Source organism: Cynara cardunculus, assembly GCF_001531365.2.
Source record: "Cynara cardunculus var. scolymus isolate 2C chromosome LG 6, CcrdV1, whole genome shotgun sequence".
NCBI lineage: Eukaryota > Viridiplantae > Streptophyta > Magnoliopsida > Asterales > Asteraceae > Cynara > Cynara cardunculus.
Window position 1 is genome coordinate 3,134,550 of NC_037533.1, and position 15,728 is coordinate 3,150,277.

Sequence of the window (15,728 nt, forward strand, 5' to 3'; positions counted from 1 at the left end):
TATATGTCTGTAACATAATAATCTTTCATATGGTTGCTTGTGCTTAGAGAAAATAGATGTTACCTTGTATTAGTATAAGGTTCAAGGATACAAGATTTTTACACTTACATTTGTCTCTCTCTCTCTGTATATATGTATATGTGCATATATATATAGTTGTTGAGACAGGACGAGGCATTAAATGGCATGGTGATGAAGCCCAGGCGTCCGCGTGCTGTTGTCCTCTGCCCAACACGGGAGTTATGTGAACAGGTTAATGATGGTTTTTGTACCCATTCTGAAAGATCTTATTCTTGTAATGCCCTTCAAACTCAGATGGAGGTTGGATATTGCAGGTATTCAGTGTTTCAAAGTCTATTAGTCATCATGCTCGATTCAGGTCAACAATGGTTAGTGGTGGTGGTCGTCTAAGACCCCAAGAGGACGCACTGAATTCACCAATCGACATGGTGGTGGGAACACCTGGCAGGGTTCTTCAACATATTGAAGAGGGCAACTTGGTGTATGGTGATATCAGATATCTGGTGACCCCTCTAATCCGTCTCTTTTTGATTGCTTCCAAATGCATATAAAAAGTCCATAGAATCAAGATTCGAGTGTTTTTTTTTGCCATCCTCTAATACTCTTTATGATGGCAAATCTTATGTTATTAGGTGTTGGATGAGGCAGACACCATGTTTGATCGGGGGTTTGGTCCAGATATTCGCAAGTTTCTTGGCCCATTGAAAAACCGTGCACTTAAAGCAGATGGTCTAGATTTTCAAACTGTTTTGGTGACTGCGACAATGACAAAAGTATGCTAACTATCTTTATTTTATCATAATGTTACAGGAAATGGTGAAATTTATCATTTTTTGCTTTCACTTAGCATTAAAATAAACAAAATTTGATGTGCAAATAAGAGAATCTGGGTGTCGGACTACTGACTTTGTGATTTCTTGCAGGGCGTGCAGAAGCTAGTTGATGAGGAGTTTGAAGGGATTGAACATCTTCGCACTTCAACTCTGCATAAAAAGGTTGCTTCTGCTCGCCATGATTTTATCAAGCTTTCGGGTTCAGAAAACAAGCTGGAAGCATTGCTACAGGTCTCGTTCTTTTTTTCTCTTCCATCATTGTTACATTTATGGTGGAAAAATATTTCGATTTTGAATAACTATAAGAATTGTTTTCAATATAAACTTGTTGTGGCCTTGAAACTTTAGTAATAGATAACTACATTTATGTACAAACCGTTGTAAACACATTGATCTAGATTTGAGAATATCGGCTCTGAAAAGAGGAGATTTTTGTTCATCTTTTGGTTCTAACGTAGAAGTTAATCCCCCAATTTAAATGATGATGTTTATGTAGGTTCTCGAGCCAAGTTTAGCGAAGGGAAATAGAGTGATGGTGTTCTGTAATACGTTGAATTCTAGCCGTGCAGTGGACCATTTCCTTAGTGAAAACCAACTCGCTACTGTTAACTATCATGGTGAGGTACCTGCTGTTGAAAGGTGAGATGATATCAACTGCTTCCTTTCTTCCATTTTCTTGTGAAAATCCGTGCAGTGGACCATTTCCAATTTTCTTGTGAAGGAGGGAGTCCTGTTACTCCTTTCTTCCATTCCGTTAAAATCAACAACCCGTTTCCAGCTGTTGCATGAAAAATTCAATGGTATAATTATCTGCATACTATCAGCTTTGTGTCTAACAATGGATTTACTTGTGAACCAGAGTTGAAAACCTAAAAAAGTTCAAAAGTGATGACGGAGATTGCCCCACGCTCGTTTGTACGGATTTGGCAGCTCGAGGATTGGATTTGGATGTCGATCATGTTATTATGTTTGATTTTCCCTCGAACTCTGTAAGCTTTTCATATAATGCTCCTAAAGTTGTCATACTCGGATCATAATTCTTTTTGTGGGTTCTAAATATAGATCTCTATTTTATTTGCGTTTCAGATTGATTATCTTCATCGGACTGGGAGGACTGCTCGCATGGGTGCAAAAGGTTATTTACGTCGTTGTTTTTCCTTTTCTTTTCTTGCCTCGTTATCAATAACTGTAAATTCATTACTTCCTCATCCCGTGAAAATTTCATCAAGTTCCATTTTGTGGTTTCCGATAGTAATTGCAATGTTTTCTTTTTCTTGGTAAATTTTGGAGCTAAAATTGCCGATTTGACCTTTTGTCGTTCTTTTTGACACTTGACTTGTACTAAATTCATGTATCTTCTCTTTTTCTGTTGTTTTTGCAGGAAAGGTAACAAGCCTAATTACAAAAAAGGACCTCACTCTAGCCAACCGTGTTGAGGAGGCCATGAGGAAAAACGAGAGCTTAGAGTCTCTCACCATAGATAACGTTCGAAGAGACAGTGGCAGGCCGAAACTGCAAGACCATAAAGCAAAAGGTACAAGGCCAGTCAAAGTGTCCTCCGATCAAAGAAGCAACAAAACTTTTTCGTCTGCAAAATCACCCGCCAAAAGCTTCTCGATGCCTAAATCTGGTAAATCTGTCACCTTTTCCAAATCACCCACTAAAAGAACTTCACCAGGCCCCAAATCTGGTAAAGCAGTAGCCTTTTCCAAATCTAAGAAAACAACGGCTAACCCTTCCTCCAAACCACCCACGTTTTCAAAACCAAACAGCTCTAAAAGACCTATCGTGACAGCTGGTGGGAAAACTCGCTCAATTGGCCAGAAAGCCGGTGTTGTGAAATCTCCTTCAAAGCTGAATGTTGTCGGATTCAGGGGACGGAGTTCTTCATAAGATTGAACGAGGGCTAGTTCGTAAGTGCCTTTCCAGTTTTACTTCTTGATGAATTACTCCATGAAATTATATGATTGCAGCAACTCATATTTCAAAGCATCAATCACATATTTTATACAAAAATGCATGTGATTGTGTCATCTTACATAGATAAAATATACAAACCGAAATCATGATAAACAGGGATGCAAGTCATGGGTGGTTGAACTTGTTTTGCAGAATCACTACATAAAAAGACAGTTTATTGAATCTTGGTGTTTATTTCCAGGTAAGAGCGAGTAGTCTTGGTTTTGTAGGAGCGATATTTCCTTGAGAGTCGTAAATTATGACACCGGAGAAATCCGGTAGTTGACACTTGCCGCCCATCAGTATATTCTTTTGCCAAACGGATTCTTCTTCTTCTTCTTCTTCTTCTTCTTCTTCATCTTGAAATCCATTGAGTTGTATAACAGGTTCTTCGTAACTGTAACTGTAGCAAGCTTTTAAATGATGAACCCATTTTCGTGAATGGCCGGCACACATGAACAATGTCAAGGCACAGAAGAAAACTGAGCCAATGGCTAAGCAGAGGTGTGATGCCCCCTCGGTTAGAGGGTGGCTCGGTAGCGGGCGAGCCATTGTTGGTTTTGGTTTTGGTTTTGGTTTGTAGTTCCTTCCTGGCTTGATGTAAAAGATGATGCTTATGTTTTATAGTGTAATATTGTGGGGGTAGGTTTAGAGGGTTTGTTGATGTGGGTAATGGTTTAAGTTTTGTGGTTTTGGTGGCTTAACGTATAACATGGAACTGCTTTATTTGCATTCGAGAACAATAATATGCTTTGTTGACTTTGACCGTGTTACAATTAAATTAATGTTACAAAAAATCTGTTAAAAGAGTTTTCAATACTTTTTAATGGCAAACGTTGTGTGAGAAAAATAAAAGATTTAAAACATGTGTTTTTATTAAGACATTAAGATATATATATAGAGAAGTGATCAAATGCAAATGACTCTTTTTTGTGCAAAACCTTACAAACTACTTTTGTCTATCCATTTTCTTGATTAATGGTCTTGATTAAAATGTGTTATATTAGGAAAGTAAAAATAAAATAAAATATTTAATATTTAATCAAGAAAGGGTAAAATTGGCAAATCATTTTTAACTTCCAGCCATATTGTTCGATTCTTTTGGAAACATTTTGGAAACTGTATCTCATTTTAAAAAATAATACGATTTCATTAGTGAAATTGGTTTCATCAATAAAAACATTTTGGAAACTGTATCTAATTTTTTCATTAGTGAAATTGGTTTCATTGTTCGTCTTTATAATGAGATTTTAGCCAGATGTGGTTCAGTCAATGGAACATTTTCCAAAAATCCGAATAACATGTTGAAATTCATTTCGTCATTGAAATTGGTTTCATGGACTCTATAATTCCAAAAACTGAATGACATTGTTTCAGCAGTGAAATTTATTGAAATGTTTCCTAATCAAAATGAAATCGGTTTCATGGTTTCTAACCAAGATGAACTCGGTTTTACATATGAAACTAAATATTGTTTAGTCAATGAAACACTTCAAGAACTGAATAATAAAATTTCTTTCATTTTTAAATTTGTTTCATGTTTCCTAACCAAAATGGAATATCGGTTTCATGGTTTATAGCCAAGATGAAATTGGTTTTTATTAATGAAACCAAATATGGTTCAGTTAATGAAACATTACAGGACCTAAATACATTATTTCATTAATGAAAGAGTTTCATGGTTTCTAACCAAAATGAAATTAGTTTCATTTTTGAAACATTTTGATGTAGTATTTTTACAAATAGATTCTTTTGTTATTATGACAATGAAATAAATAATTTCATAACAAATAAATTATTACAAATATACTTTGTAATTGATGTAGTATTTTTAATTTAATAAAAGAATATAAAATATTAATGATAATAATTATATATTAAATAAATTGATTTACAATTTTTTTAAAAACAGTTACTCTATTTAATCTTCCATATTTAGAACCAATTAAAACATTATCAAGATTATCTATTACAAAGTAAAATGACATTCATATATTTATTTATTACAAATAAAAAGAAAAACATGAAATTATTCTATTGGTTGATGGTAGTTTCTATTGTTTGCATGAAATAGGAGGTTTGCAAAGTAACCTCCTCTCTCTCTATGTTTTCTATTGTTATTTAATGAGTTAATAAATACATTCCTAATCAAAGATGTTGCTAATACATATATCCTTATAAACACAAGTTTAAGATGTTGAGAATATCCAATTTGGTTCAAAATTCAATTTGTCATTGTTACCCTTTGTTTGAGAATATAAAAAGGAATATTCAAACTACAAGGGTGGTGTCTGATTGGTTTAAGTTTGGCTCCAAAGGTTAAAAGTATCAGGAGGTCTCAGGTTCAAATCCAAGAAGAAATAAAAAATCCCCTTGTGGCCACGGAGGTTCAAATGCGGTGACTCCGGGCTATTTGCAAAACAGGTGATCACCTTTGGATTAGTCGGCTCAGATAGCGGGTTGGATATTCAGGTTAATAGAAAAAAGGAATATTCATTTATTTACATCATTTCATGGGATTAATTCATTTATAGAAGATTTTTTTAATGTCTTTTCTCTTTTATGTCATTCACCTTCTCTATACAAACTTCTTTCTTTTTTCCTAGTAACATTTTTAACCAAATCTAGTTTTTTAAAGTTAGCACGACATCTGAGAAATTACAAGTTTTTTACACAGATCATTAATTCGGTCAGTTTGGGGTCAAGATTTTACGCGGTTGGATCAAACCATCAACACCCGTGTGGAGGACTTCTCATAAATTTATATTTTGATTTATTTGGACACAAAATTCGATAGTTTTGGACATGGACTCTGATTAGGTTATACATTAGGCACAATTTTGTTCCTAACACACATAGTTATTAGAGAATAATAGAAAGCGGGAGTGAAGAAACTCATGATAATGAATATTATTGTTGTTGAACTTTTTTTGACGTATAATTTACAAGATGATTCAAACAACCAAGAGCACAAGATGATATATCTTTTTTCCTCATAAATGATGCCACTGTTATAATTTTTCTTATAAATGTTGTTAGCCTTGTTTTGTTTTGTAGGCAATAAGTCACAAGATTTATACTAAAATCCTAAGAAGCATGGATATAGTTGTGTTATTGAATGATATATATATATATATATATATATATATATATATATATATATTACCTTTGAAATGCAATCCATTACATTTGTATAACCAATGCAACCCAATAAATTAAGATATTTATGGAAATGATGAAAGTTCATTTATTATGATTTAAATATTTATAAAAGATGACTAGGGTTCATTAATTATGATCAGTTATTTATATTAGGAAACAATCAAAACCTTTATAAAATCACATATTAATCAAATTAAATGGATGGTTAAAATTGAGTTATATTGGTTATACAAATATAAATGATTACGTAATAACCCCATCTCTTTCTATATATAAATATCTTATGTTGTTAGTGTGTGGAGGATATATGCCACAAGTGTTGCTCTTTTTGTATCTCTTAGGAGACATGCTCCGTGGGCATTGTTTGCTAAGAGAAAAGACTTGCTTTTTTTTTTTTTTTTTCTCTTTTTGACCAGATTCATGCTTCTTTCCATCAACAACAAAACAAGAAGATATGGAGCAATTGCAAGACAAATAACTTGTGGGGTCTCCAAAAGATACACATACAATATGTATACTGTTATTTTTATTCACAATCGTTAGATTAAAATAGATGAATGCTTCTTATGGGTTCTCTTCTTTTAAATATTCTATCTTATACTCACCACATATATATATATATATATATATAGAGAGAGAGAGAGAGAGAGAGAGAGATGATCAAACAAAAACAATGACCAAATCACATGTTATTTTACATGCGATTACAAAACACAGTCAACGCAAGGGTGGACCATTAATATTTTGAGAAACCAATATTCTTATGCATTAGAGGGTTATTCATCATGAGTACTAACTTTTCTTTAGTTGATTTATGGTTCTCAAAATATTTTGGGTTCTCATCTAAACCAAACCAAGGCTGTAATTATTGGAGCGCTGCACACCCTTCTTATCCTTTTTGGATTCTTATACACATGCTTCTTTGGAATTAATGAGGGATAAGAGTTTTTGGAATAAACAGTGATTCACAGCAACTAAAAGTAAAAAAGATATTCATCTAAATGAAACTGTACATTGAGCAATGTAAGCCCTTTTTCTAACAGCTATGATCCAATGACTCCACACACTCTTAACCAAGACCCTAATTTATAGTTCAGAAAGAATTAACCCTGAAACAATCATCTTATAATCACTTAGTACAAACTACAACAATCACATCATTTATCCAAATCTTTCATGCCCAAACAACACAACTCTTTTACCCATTTGGGACCTCAAAACCCTACTTCTTGATGATGATTTAACTATGAGTGAGTTGATGATTGTTTCATCAGAGGTTGAGAAGTTTTCCCCCATTCTTCAGGTGAGCTCTTGACTTCCATTAACAATGCAACCACCTCTTTCATGGTCGGCCTCTCCGCCGGTGAAGAGTTCACACAGAACATTGCTATCCCAAGTGTTTGTAGCATTTCTTGCACCATCTGATCCGGTAGCCCCTGGAGCTTCATGTCCAGTATGGTCACTGCTGGCTCAAAGCTTCCCATCTTCTTTTTCACCCACTCAACTATATGCGAACCCTCCCTTACCCGATTCTCAACCGCATTACGTCCACTCAAGATCTCTAATAACACCACCCCATAACTGTAGACATCGCTCTTCTCCGTTATGTTCATCGTGTACCCATATTCTGCAAATAAACAACAAAACCCTCTTCATATATGAACAAGTATTTTGATTAAACCAAATGAGCCCGGTATATCCCACCACCTGAAAGTTGGGGTTTTTTTTTTCCAGGGGTGAAATGTACATAGACCTTGCCTCTACCTTAAAGAGTAGGGCAGTTGTTTCCGTGAAAAACCGCAGGCTTAAACAAGTATTTTGATTGTTTATAGTAAATCCAATGATTTGAAACGTTAATACTTGCCTGGGGCGATGTATCCATAGGATCCGGCGACCCTGGACATGGCATGGTGATAGTTTGTAGAACTCATCAGCTTTGCAAGTCCAAAATCGGCCAAATAAGCTTCGTATTTGCAATCCAGAAGGATGTTATTGCACTTGACATCTCGATGGAGAATGGCGGGCAAACAATCATGATGAAGATATGCCAGCCCTTGTGCAGACCCGACTGCAATCTTGTACCTAGTTTCCCAATCCAAGTTCCTGTTACTTTGCAACAGCTGCTGTAAGTTCCCATTAGCAATGTGATTGTAAAGCAGAAGCTTCACACTCTTGTTAGAACAATACCCTAAAAGTTTCACTATGTTCCGGTGCCGAATGTGGCCAAGAATTTGAATCTCGGCTGCAAAAGAGTCGATTGCCGGTTCTTCATCTTTATTCGTCTTCCATAGCTTCTTGACAGCAATGACCTCTCCGTTTGGCATTTCAGCTTTGTATACCATTCCAGAGCACCCTTTGCCGATCACATTCTCATCTTTTAAGCAATCCAAGATGTTATCAATGGTGAATCCAAGCTTTGTGAACGGAATGAATGTCCATGGGTACGAGAAATCGTCCCCCCTGGAGCCAGGGTTTGAGTCGGCTAAAGAATTCTTGATCATGTATCTATGGTTTCTTGACATGAGGATCCAAGTGGCTGCAGCAGCAATGGTCACAGAGACAAGGATTACAACCACCAAACCTATGGTTTTCGCTGATTTCAATCCTTTCCTTGTGGGTGTTCGTGAAGAACACGTATACCCATCAATGGACTCGCAAAGACCTGTGTTTTGGATGAATGATTTGGCCGTTAGGGTTCGAAAGAATGGTGTCATGGGGATAGGACCTGAAAAATTATTGTAGGAAACATTCAGGTAAGTGAGGCTAGTGAGTGTACTCAAGATCAAGATTTTCCCATGAAACGAGTTGTGGGAAAGATCAAGTGACTGCAACTGGGTCAAACCATTGATTGACTCGGGTATCTCGCCTTGGAATCTATTTGAGCTCAAGTCAAGACTAATGGTCAAGCTCGTTATAGAACCGATCTCAGGCGGGATTGGACCTGAAAAACTGTTTGAGCTCAGATCAAGAAGTGTCAATTTCTGCAGGTTTTTTATGGATGCAGGGATCAAACCAGTGAGCAAATTGTTGTTGAGGATGAGCTTATTCAAGTAAGTAAAGTTACCGAAACTCCAAGGGATCTCACCAGTGAATCCGTTTTGACTCAAATCGAGCTGCTCAAGATTCACCAACTCACCTAACTCCAATGGGATTTCACCAGTTATATGATTGTTATGAACATCCAGGAGCTCAAGAACCGTAATGTTTCCGATCTCATAAGGCAAAACACCCGAGAAATGATTGGTGTACAAATCAAGAAACACGAGGTTCGGCAATTGTCCTATTTCTTTAGGAATCGGACCCGAAAGCTGATTCTCTCCTAGCCTTAATCTGACTAAAGATTGGCATTTTCCGACACTCTTAGGCACCTTACCCGACAGCGAATTCCCAAGTAGTAATAGTTTGCTCAGCTTGTTTAAACCAAAGATTTCTTGGGGGATTTCGCCTGTGAGTTTGTTCTTTGAAAGATCAAGCGAGTAAAGCTCAGTGCAGTTGCCAAAAGACGATGGAATCATACCAGAGACCATATTACCCCACAAAAAGAAGCTTTGTAACATCTTCAAGTTCCCAATTTGCCATGGGATTTGGCCGGAAATTTGGTTTTTATCAAGCTGGATGGCTGTAAGACTGGTGCAATTACTAAGCTCTGGTGGAATTGGTCCCGTTAATGAATTCTCGGACAGATGAAGCTGTTCAAGAACCGTTAACTTTCCCAATTCACTCGGAATTTCGCCACTCAATTCATTGGCGGAGACATCAAGTACTACGAGTGACGAACAGTTGGAGAGCTCCAGTGGAATATGTCCGGTGAGAGAATTCCCCCATAGAAGTAAGCTAGTGAGCTTCTGAAGCTTACCCAATTCACTTGGGATCGGACCTTTGAGTTTGTTCATGTGAAGGTACACGTTTCTAAGCTCCGAGCACAACCCGAGTTCAGGTGGGATTGAACCGGATATCTCGGTATCATAGATGGCCAAAGTTTGGAGACTGATCATGTTCTTGAATGTGGTCGGAATCACCCCGGAAAGTCCGGTGGCTGCGACCCCAAAAGTGGTGAGATTGGAGAGGAATCCTAATTCCGGCGGAATCTCTCCAATCAAATAAGGGTTGCCACCTATCCGGAACTCTTGGAGGGAAACCAGTGATCCGAGCTGAGATGGAATGGTGCTGTTTATGAGATTGTCTTGGATGCAAAAGAATTGAAGCGATGAAAGATTTGAAAGTTGAGGTGGGATTGTGCCGGAGAGTTGATTGGAGTCAAGATAGAGGAACTGGAGGGAGGTGAGCTGGCCGAGCTCTGGCGGAATGGGACCGGAGATGGAGTTTGAAGATAGGTCGAGCAGGCGGAGGTGTGGGAAAGAGCCGAAAGAGGGGGGGATTTGACCGGAGATGTTGGTGGAAGAGAGATTGAGGAGTTGGAGGAAGGAGAGAGAGGAGAGTTGTGGCGGGAGAGAGGTGAGATTGAGGAATGTGTTTGGGAGAGAAAGAGAGATGACTCTGTTTTGTGGGGAACAGGTGACACCTTGCCATGAACATGGTGTTAGTGAAGATGAGTTCCAGGAAGAGAGAGAATCAGCGGAAGAGAGGAGAGAGAGTAGGGTTTGGCCGTCGGAAGAGAGGGAAGACACTGGTGATACAAGAGAAAGAATCAAGAAACTGAAAAATATTGGACTCTTATCCATTTTGATGGTTATAAACTTTGGAGATTGATGTCACCAAACGGGTTTTGATGGTTATAATCTTTGGAGATTGATGTTACTAAACGGGTTTTGATGGTTATACACTTTGGAGATTGATGTTACGAAATGGGTATAGAGAAAGATTCAAACTTAGACTCAACTGGAGATCACTGGAGGTTTGGATGGTGGACGGTGGTGGCGGGTGGCGGTGGAGTTTGAAAAAGGTTTCAAAGCCGGGGGACAAAATGCATGTGGAGGAGGTTTTTGAGGTGGTGGGGTATGCTTAAATCGCACTCGTGTGTTTCTGTTACTGAAAAAACAAACCCATGCATGTGAAGCAACAAAAAGATACTCTTTTTATCTTTGCTTCTGATGAAAACTTACCAGGAAACTGTATCCTCCGCCTTACACGGCGGCGCTTCTGGTTCTCGTATTGGTGGTGCCGATGGAAATAGAAGCTGATGAAGTAGAAACGATGGCATACACAAGTACTCTTCTCTTTACTTCAGCAGCTCTCTTTAGTTCTTCACGAGTTAACAGAAGAAAAGAAGAGGGCGGTGATGGTGGTTATGGCGGAGGACATGGGAGTTTGAAGGGGTAGAGAGAGAGAGAGGGTTGGAGTTTGGAGCTTGGAGATACTCAAAATGTTTGGTTTTAAATACCAGCAAATTGTTTATTTTATAAAAAAATGATTAGGGCACCAACGCTGCTCAAAAATACCAAATTACCCTTGAAATTAGCATACACCATTTCGATATTAAAATTATTGATAATGAAAACAGAATTTATGGTTCAAGTAAAGGGAAGGGGTGTTATGTAATTTAAGATTCAGAATCTTAAAAATTGGGATTCAAGGTTTTCAGAGGAAACATGAGATGATTGTGAAAGCTTAAACGATTAAGCATGGAAATCAATTTTATTTAATTAATTGTTCATTTAGGGGTGTGTGTGGAAACGACTTATACTTTTTTATAAAAAATGTTTATCAATTTATTATAAGTTAGAATGATTTAATTTTTTCAAAAACTTTTTATTACCGATTTGATATTGATATAAGTTGTTTATCCAAACACTCAAGAGTATTTATTACCAGTGCAATACCAGAATAAATCAATAAGTTATTTTTATAAGCAATCCCAAATACTCCCTTTAATAGTAAATTTTTATTAAGAGAAGTTATCTTAAAATATATCTGAATAGTTTAGTAATTATATGTATATACATATAGAGTTTGTTTCAAATACAACCTATCGTATTTGTACAACCAATGCAACCCAATAAATTGAAATATTTATGAAAATGATAAGAGTTCATTTATTATGATTTAAATATTTATGGAATATGAATACGGTTCATTAATTATTATTAATACTTTATAATATGAAATAATCAAAAGTTCTATAAATTACATATTCATCAAATTAAATGGACGGTTGAAGTTGAATTGTATTGGTTGTACAAATGTAAGAGGTTTTATAATAACCCATTTCTATATATATGTATATATATATATATATGTGTGTGTGTGAGAGAGAGAGAGATACTTGTGTGTTTTATTAATAATAAATACTTTTACATTTAAAAGAAACCATATAAATTAGAATTAGAATTAGAATTTTGTAGAGGGTGGGGGTTAAAATTGGTATTTCCAAAATATGTCCTATAATTTTAACAGTGTAATTATTGTTTGGCACGGTAAAATACATTTGGGTAACCCGAGGAAGGGGGTAGTGGCTGTGTTTTGGGAATAGGGTTACAGCTTTAATACATAATTAATTAATTAATATTTCACATTAATTAAACTGGGAACAAATTTTAAGTAAATAAGTAATAGTAACTAATTTTTGGGTTTAATTTATAAACTAAAAAGGTATTTGTGCAATGCATCGAGACAAATTTTGATTTCAGTATTTCGTTTTATTCTTTTTCATGCCAATATAATACGGTTTTATGTGGTTTGAGAAATCGGTAATGTTTTTATTTTTGAATAAAATATAAATTTAAAAATATCATATATATATATATATCTCAATATCAGTATCAAATTAATCTTTTTAAAAGTTCTTGTGTTTTGGTGTAATTTTCTTAATTCAAATTTTTTAATTATAATTTAATTTAATTAGGTTTAGTATAAAAGAAATTTAATTTAGGTTTAATAATATAATTTTTTATAAAGATAATAACTAAGTATTCTGTTAGAATTCAATAATTGTCCTAATTATATTTTAGATTGTTTATATTTAAAATGAGATTTTTATCTAATATTTGATTATGTTTATTTGCAGTTAGTTACACGAATTCAAATATAGAGTTTAAGAAGTTGTACTTATGCACAATTTACTTGTAATCATAAATTTTAAGTTATATGCATCAATAAACAATACTTCGTACATAAAAAATGATTTTTAAGAGTTTTTGTCAAATGTTTTATAATATAATATAAATAGAATATATTACGAGGATTTGGTCCTTATAGTTTAACAAAAATTATGACTTGAACCACTAAACTCGAAAAATTATGGACTTAGTCCTTGTGGTTGCATTTTGTTATGAATACAGTCTCTCTCATTAACTTTGCTACCTGTGACTCCGTTAAATTAGGGATATTTGAGTCTCTTTTTGCATTTTATCATATATTTTTATTAAAATATTGAATAGTAAATTATACTATATGTAATTATTTTATTTTACATTCATATTATATATATAATTAAACAATTATAAACTTATGCAAATTAAACAATAAATAAAATCACATCAAACATGGAAATTAAAACCCATAAACCCTCATAATATTGAAAAGGTAGGCTAGATCAAAACCCTAAGGGGCGTTTGGTTCGTAAAATGAAATTCGATGGAATTGGAATTCATCAAATGAATTTGACTTTGAGGGAATGAAATGAAATCTGATGGAATTTGACCATGCCTTGTGATTGCGTTTGGTTGCATGGAATTGGATTAGAGAAAGAATCTGCAGGAAATGAATTGAAATTCTAGCATATTGCCATGGAATTGTAAAATCTGTGTGTGAAGGAATCGACTGGAATTGAAAGGATTCCATAATCTTATTCCATGAACCAAACACTCTATTTCGAATTTGGTCAAATGATTGGACATTCCAATTCCTTTCAATTCCAATGATCCAAATAGCCCCTAAATGTGTTTCTATTTTTGAAGTTTATACATATAGGACTACATCTTCGTTGAATATAGCATCGTTCTCCTTAAAAACAACAAAATAATATCACCCTACAAACTTTTGATATTATATATATATATATATATGTGTGTGAGAGAGAGAGAGTTATTATGCAATCCTTTACATTTGTACAACTCAATCTCAACCGTCCATTTAATTTGATAGATATGTGATTTCATAAAAGTTTTGATTGTTTTTAATATAAAGTATTGATCATAATTAATGAACCCTAGTTATTTCCATAAATATTCAATAAATGAACTCTTATCATTTTCATAAATATCTTAATTGATTGGGTTGTATTTGAAACGTCAGTCATGACAAAATAACAACCAGGAGACCAAATCCATAATTTTTGTAACCAAATCCATAATTCACTCTTATAAATATTTATGATTACAAAAAATCTGAAAACTATAACTCATTTTTTTAGATAAAATGATTTAAGGATCATAAATACGTGAAAGTGTCGTGAGTGGTTGTTTTGAACTATTTAACTTCAATTTTTTAGTTAATTTTAATATTTATCGTAATTAAAACATACGCGTAGAATCTTCTATTGCTTTTTAAAAAAATATTATGTAATATAATTAAGGGATTGTTTGTTTATCTTTTAATAGTTTTATTAAGAGACATCTTCTGAATCGTTAATAGGTAAATCTTGTTTGGCAAAAAAAGTATGTCTCTTAATGGTTCTAAAACACTCTGAATAATTTTGTATCTTAGGCCACCCTTAACTATTCAGCATCCTAAATTTCATTATAAACAATTACCAAATAATTATATTTCATTTTGCACTATATTACGAGAGCCTCTTAATCATTCTGACCATTTAATCATTTTACACCAAATTATTCAGCAATTGCCAAACAACTCCTAAATCATTAAATAAAAAACGTTTAAATGAATGAGTAGCTTACTCATTCCATGGTTTACGAAGAAACATAAACAAACAAAGTTCATAGATACATTTGAAAAAGGCATAATAACATTTTATTAAAATTTAATTGTAATTAAAAATTAAACTATGGGAATAATCTTACTAAATCTTTTATTATTTTATAATTATTCCATTGTCTTTAGAATAATAGATAATTGCCATTTTCTAAGCCTACATGATATGATAGGCATGCTGATATCTTGTATTTAACTTGAAAACTCAACGATAAGGAATTTTTTTTGCTTTCATGGTATCAAGAGCTTAGGTCTCTTTTCCTTTCTTGGGTAGCGGATTTAAGATTTTTGTTAAATGATAATATTTTTAAATTGGATCAAATATCTGTAAAATCGTTCGATGTGTTTTTAGCTGAATTTTGCCTTCGGGGGATTTTATAAGTTTTTTGTTGATTTTGAGGACTTTTTTTAAGTTTTTAATTTGATTTCAAGGGGGTTTTCTATGTTCTATAACTGATTTCGAGGGACCTTTTTGGTTGATTTCGAGAGACTTATTCAGTTTTTTGGGTTGATTTTATATAGTTCTTCAACTTTAAGGATTTGATTCTTGTTATCTTTTACTTTAGTTTTCTAGTTTTCTAATTTTGTTTTCTTCTACATCTAGGATTTTAGTACTAAGTAGGATGGTTTGCAAATTAAAATTAGCTAACTGATCGGGCGTTAAAGCTAACACACCACAAACAACAATCAGGACCAAAAGCAAGTATACAAGTAGTCTTAATATCGTCTTTCAAGTAATAAAAGTGGTACAAGTACTGGATATCGTCCACATGGATCGTAGTAAAAGTTTAAAAGAAATTAAAGTTAAGGAAATGATTTCAGAAGACGAATTCGAAGACTTTGATTTGAACAGAGCTAACACAACTAAAAACAGGAGATAACAGATAATAAAAGCAAGCTAGGGTGTATGACTTTTCGGGT

The 15,728-nt window shown here is 34.3% G+C and overlaps 2 protein-coding genes across 6 annotated transcripts in view; one reads left to right on the plus strand and one right to left on the minus strand.

Annotated features, from left to right (window-relative positions):
* Positions 1–3,571, plus strand: part of LOC112514538 (DEAD-box ATP-dependent RNA helicase 39) — a 10,606-nt gene extending 7,035 nt beyond the window's left edge. Inside the window, exons 2-11 of one of the 5 annotated variants that reach the window (XR_003069416.1) lie at positions 157–252; positions 336–524; positions 654–794; positions 945–1,085; positions 1,351–1,493; positions 1,714–1,843; positions 1,941–1,989; positions 2,236–2,767; positions 2,967–3,015; positions 3,200–3,571. Coding sequence is in view for 3 of the 5 variants with exons in the window: in XM_025121065.1 (XP_024976833.1) it covers positions 157–252; positions 336–524; positions 654–794; positions 945–1,085; positions 1,351–1,493; positions 1,714–1,843; positions 1,941–1,989; positions 2,236–2,747 (1,401 nt within the window). In the remaining 2 variants the exon portion in view is untranslated. Of the gene's footprint in view, positions 1–156; positions 253–335; positions 525–653; positions 795–944; positions 1,086–1,350; positions 1,494–1,713; positions 1,844–1,940; positions 1,990–2,235; positions 2,768–2,966 lie in introns of all 5 variants that reach the window. The other 4 variants (XR_003069415.1, XM_025121065.1, XM_025121063.1 and 1 more) reach the window with 4 other exon arrangements.
* A 3,462-nt stretch (positions 3,572–7,033) lies between these two features.
* LOC112514761 (probable LRR receptor-like serine/threonine-protein kinase At1g34110) lies at positions 7,034–10,657 on the minus strand. The gene is made up of 2 exons (XM_025121362.1): positions 7,840–10,657; positions 7,034–7,602 (listed from the first exon to the last, which is right to left on the minus strand). The coding sequence occupies exons 1-2, from the start codon at positions 10,655–10,657 to the stop codon at positions 7,220–7,222; spliced, it is 3,201 nt and encodes a 1,066-aa protein (XP_024977130.1). The 3' UTR covers positions 7,034–7,219.
* Positions 10,658–15,728: the final 5,071 nt, after the last annotated feature.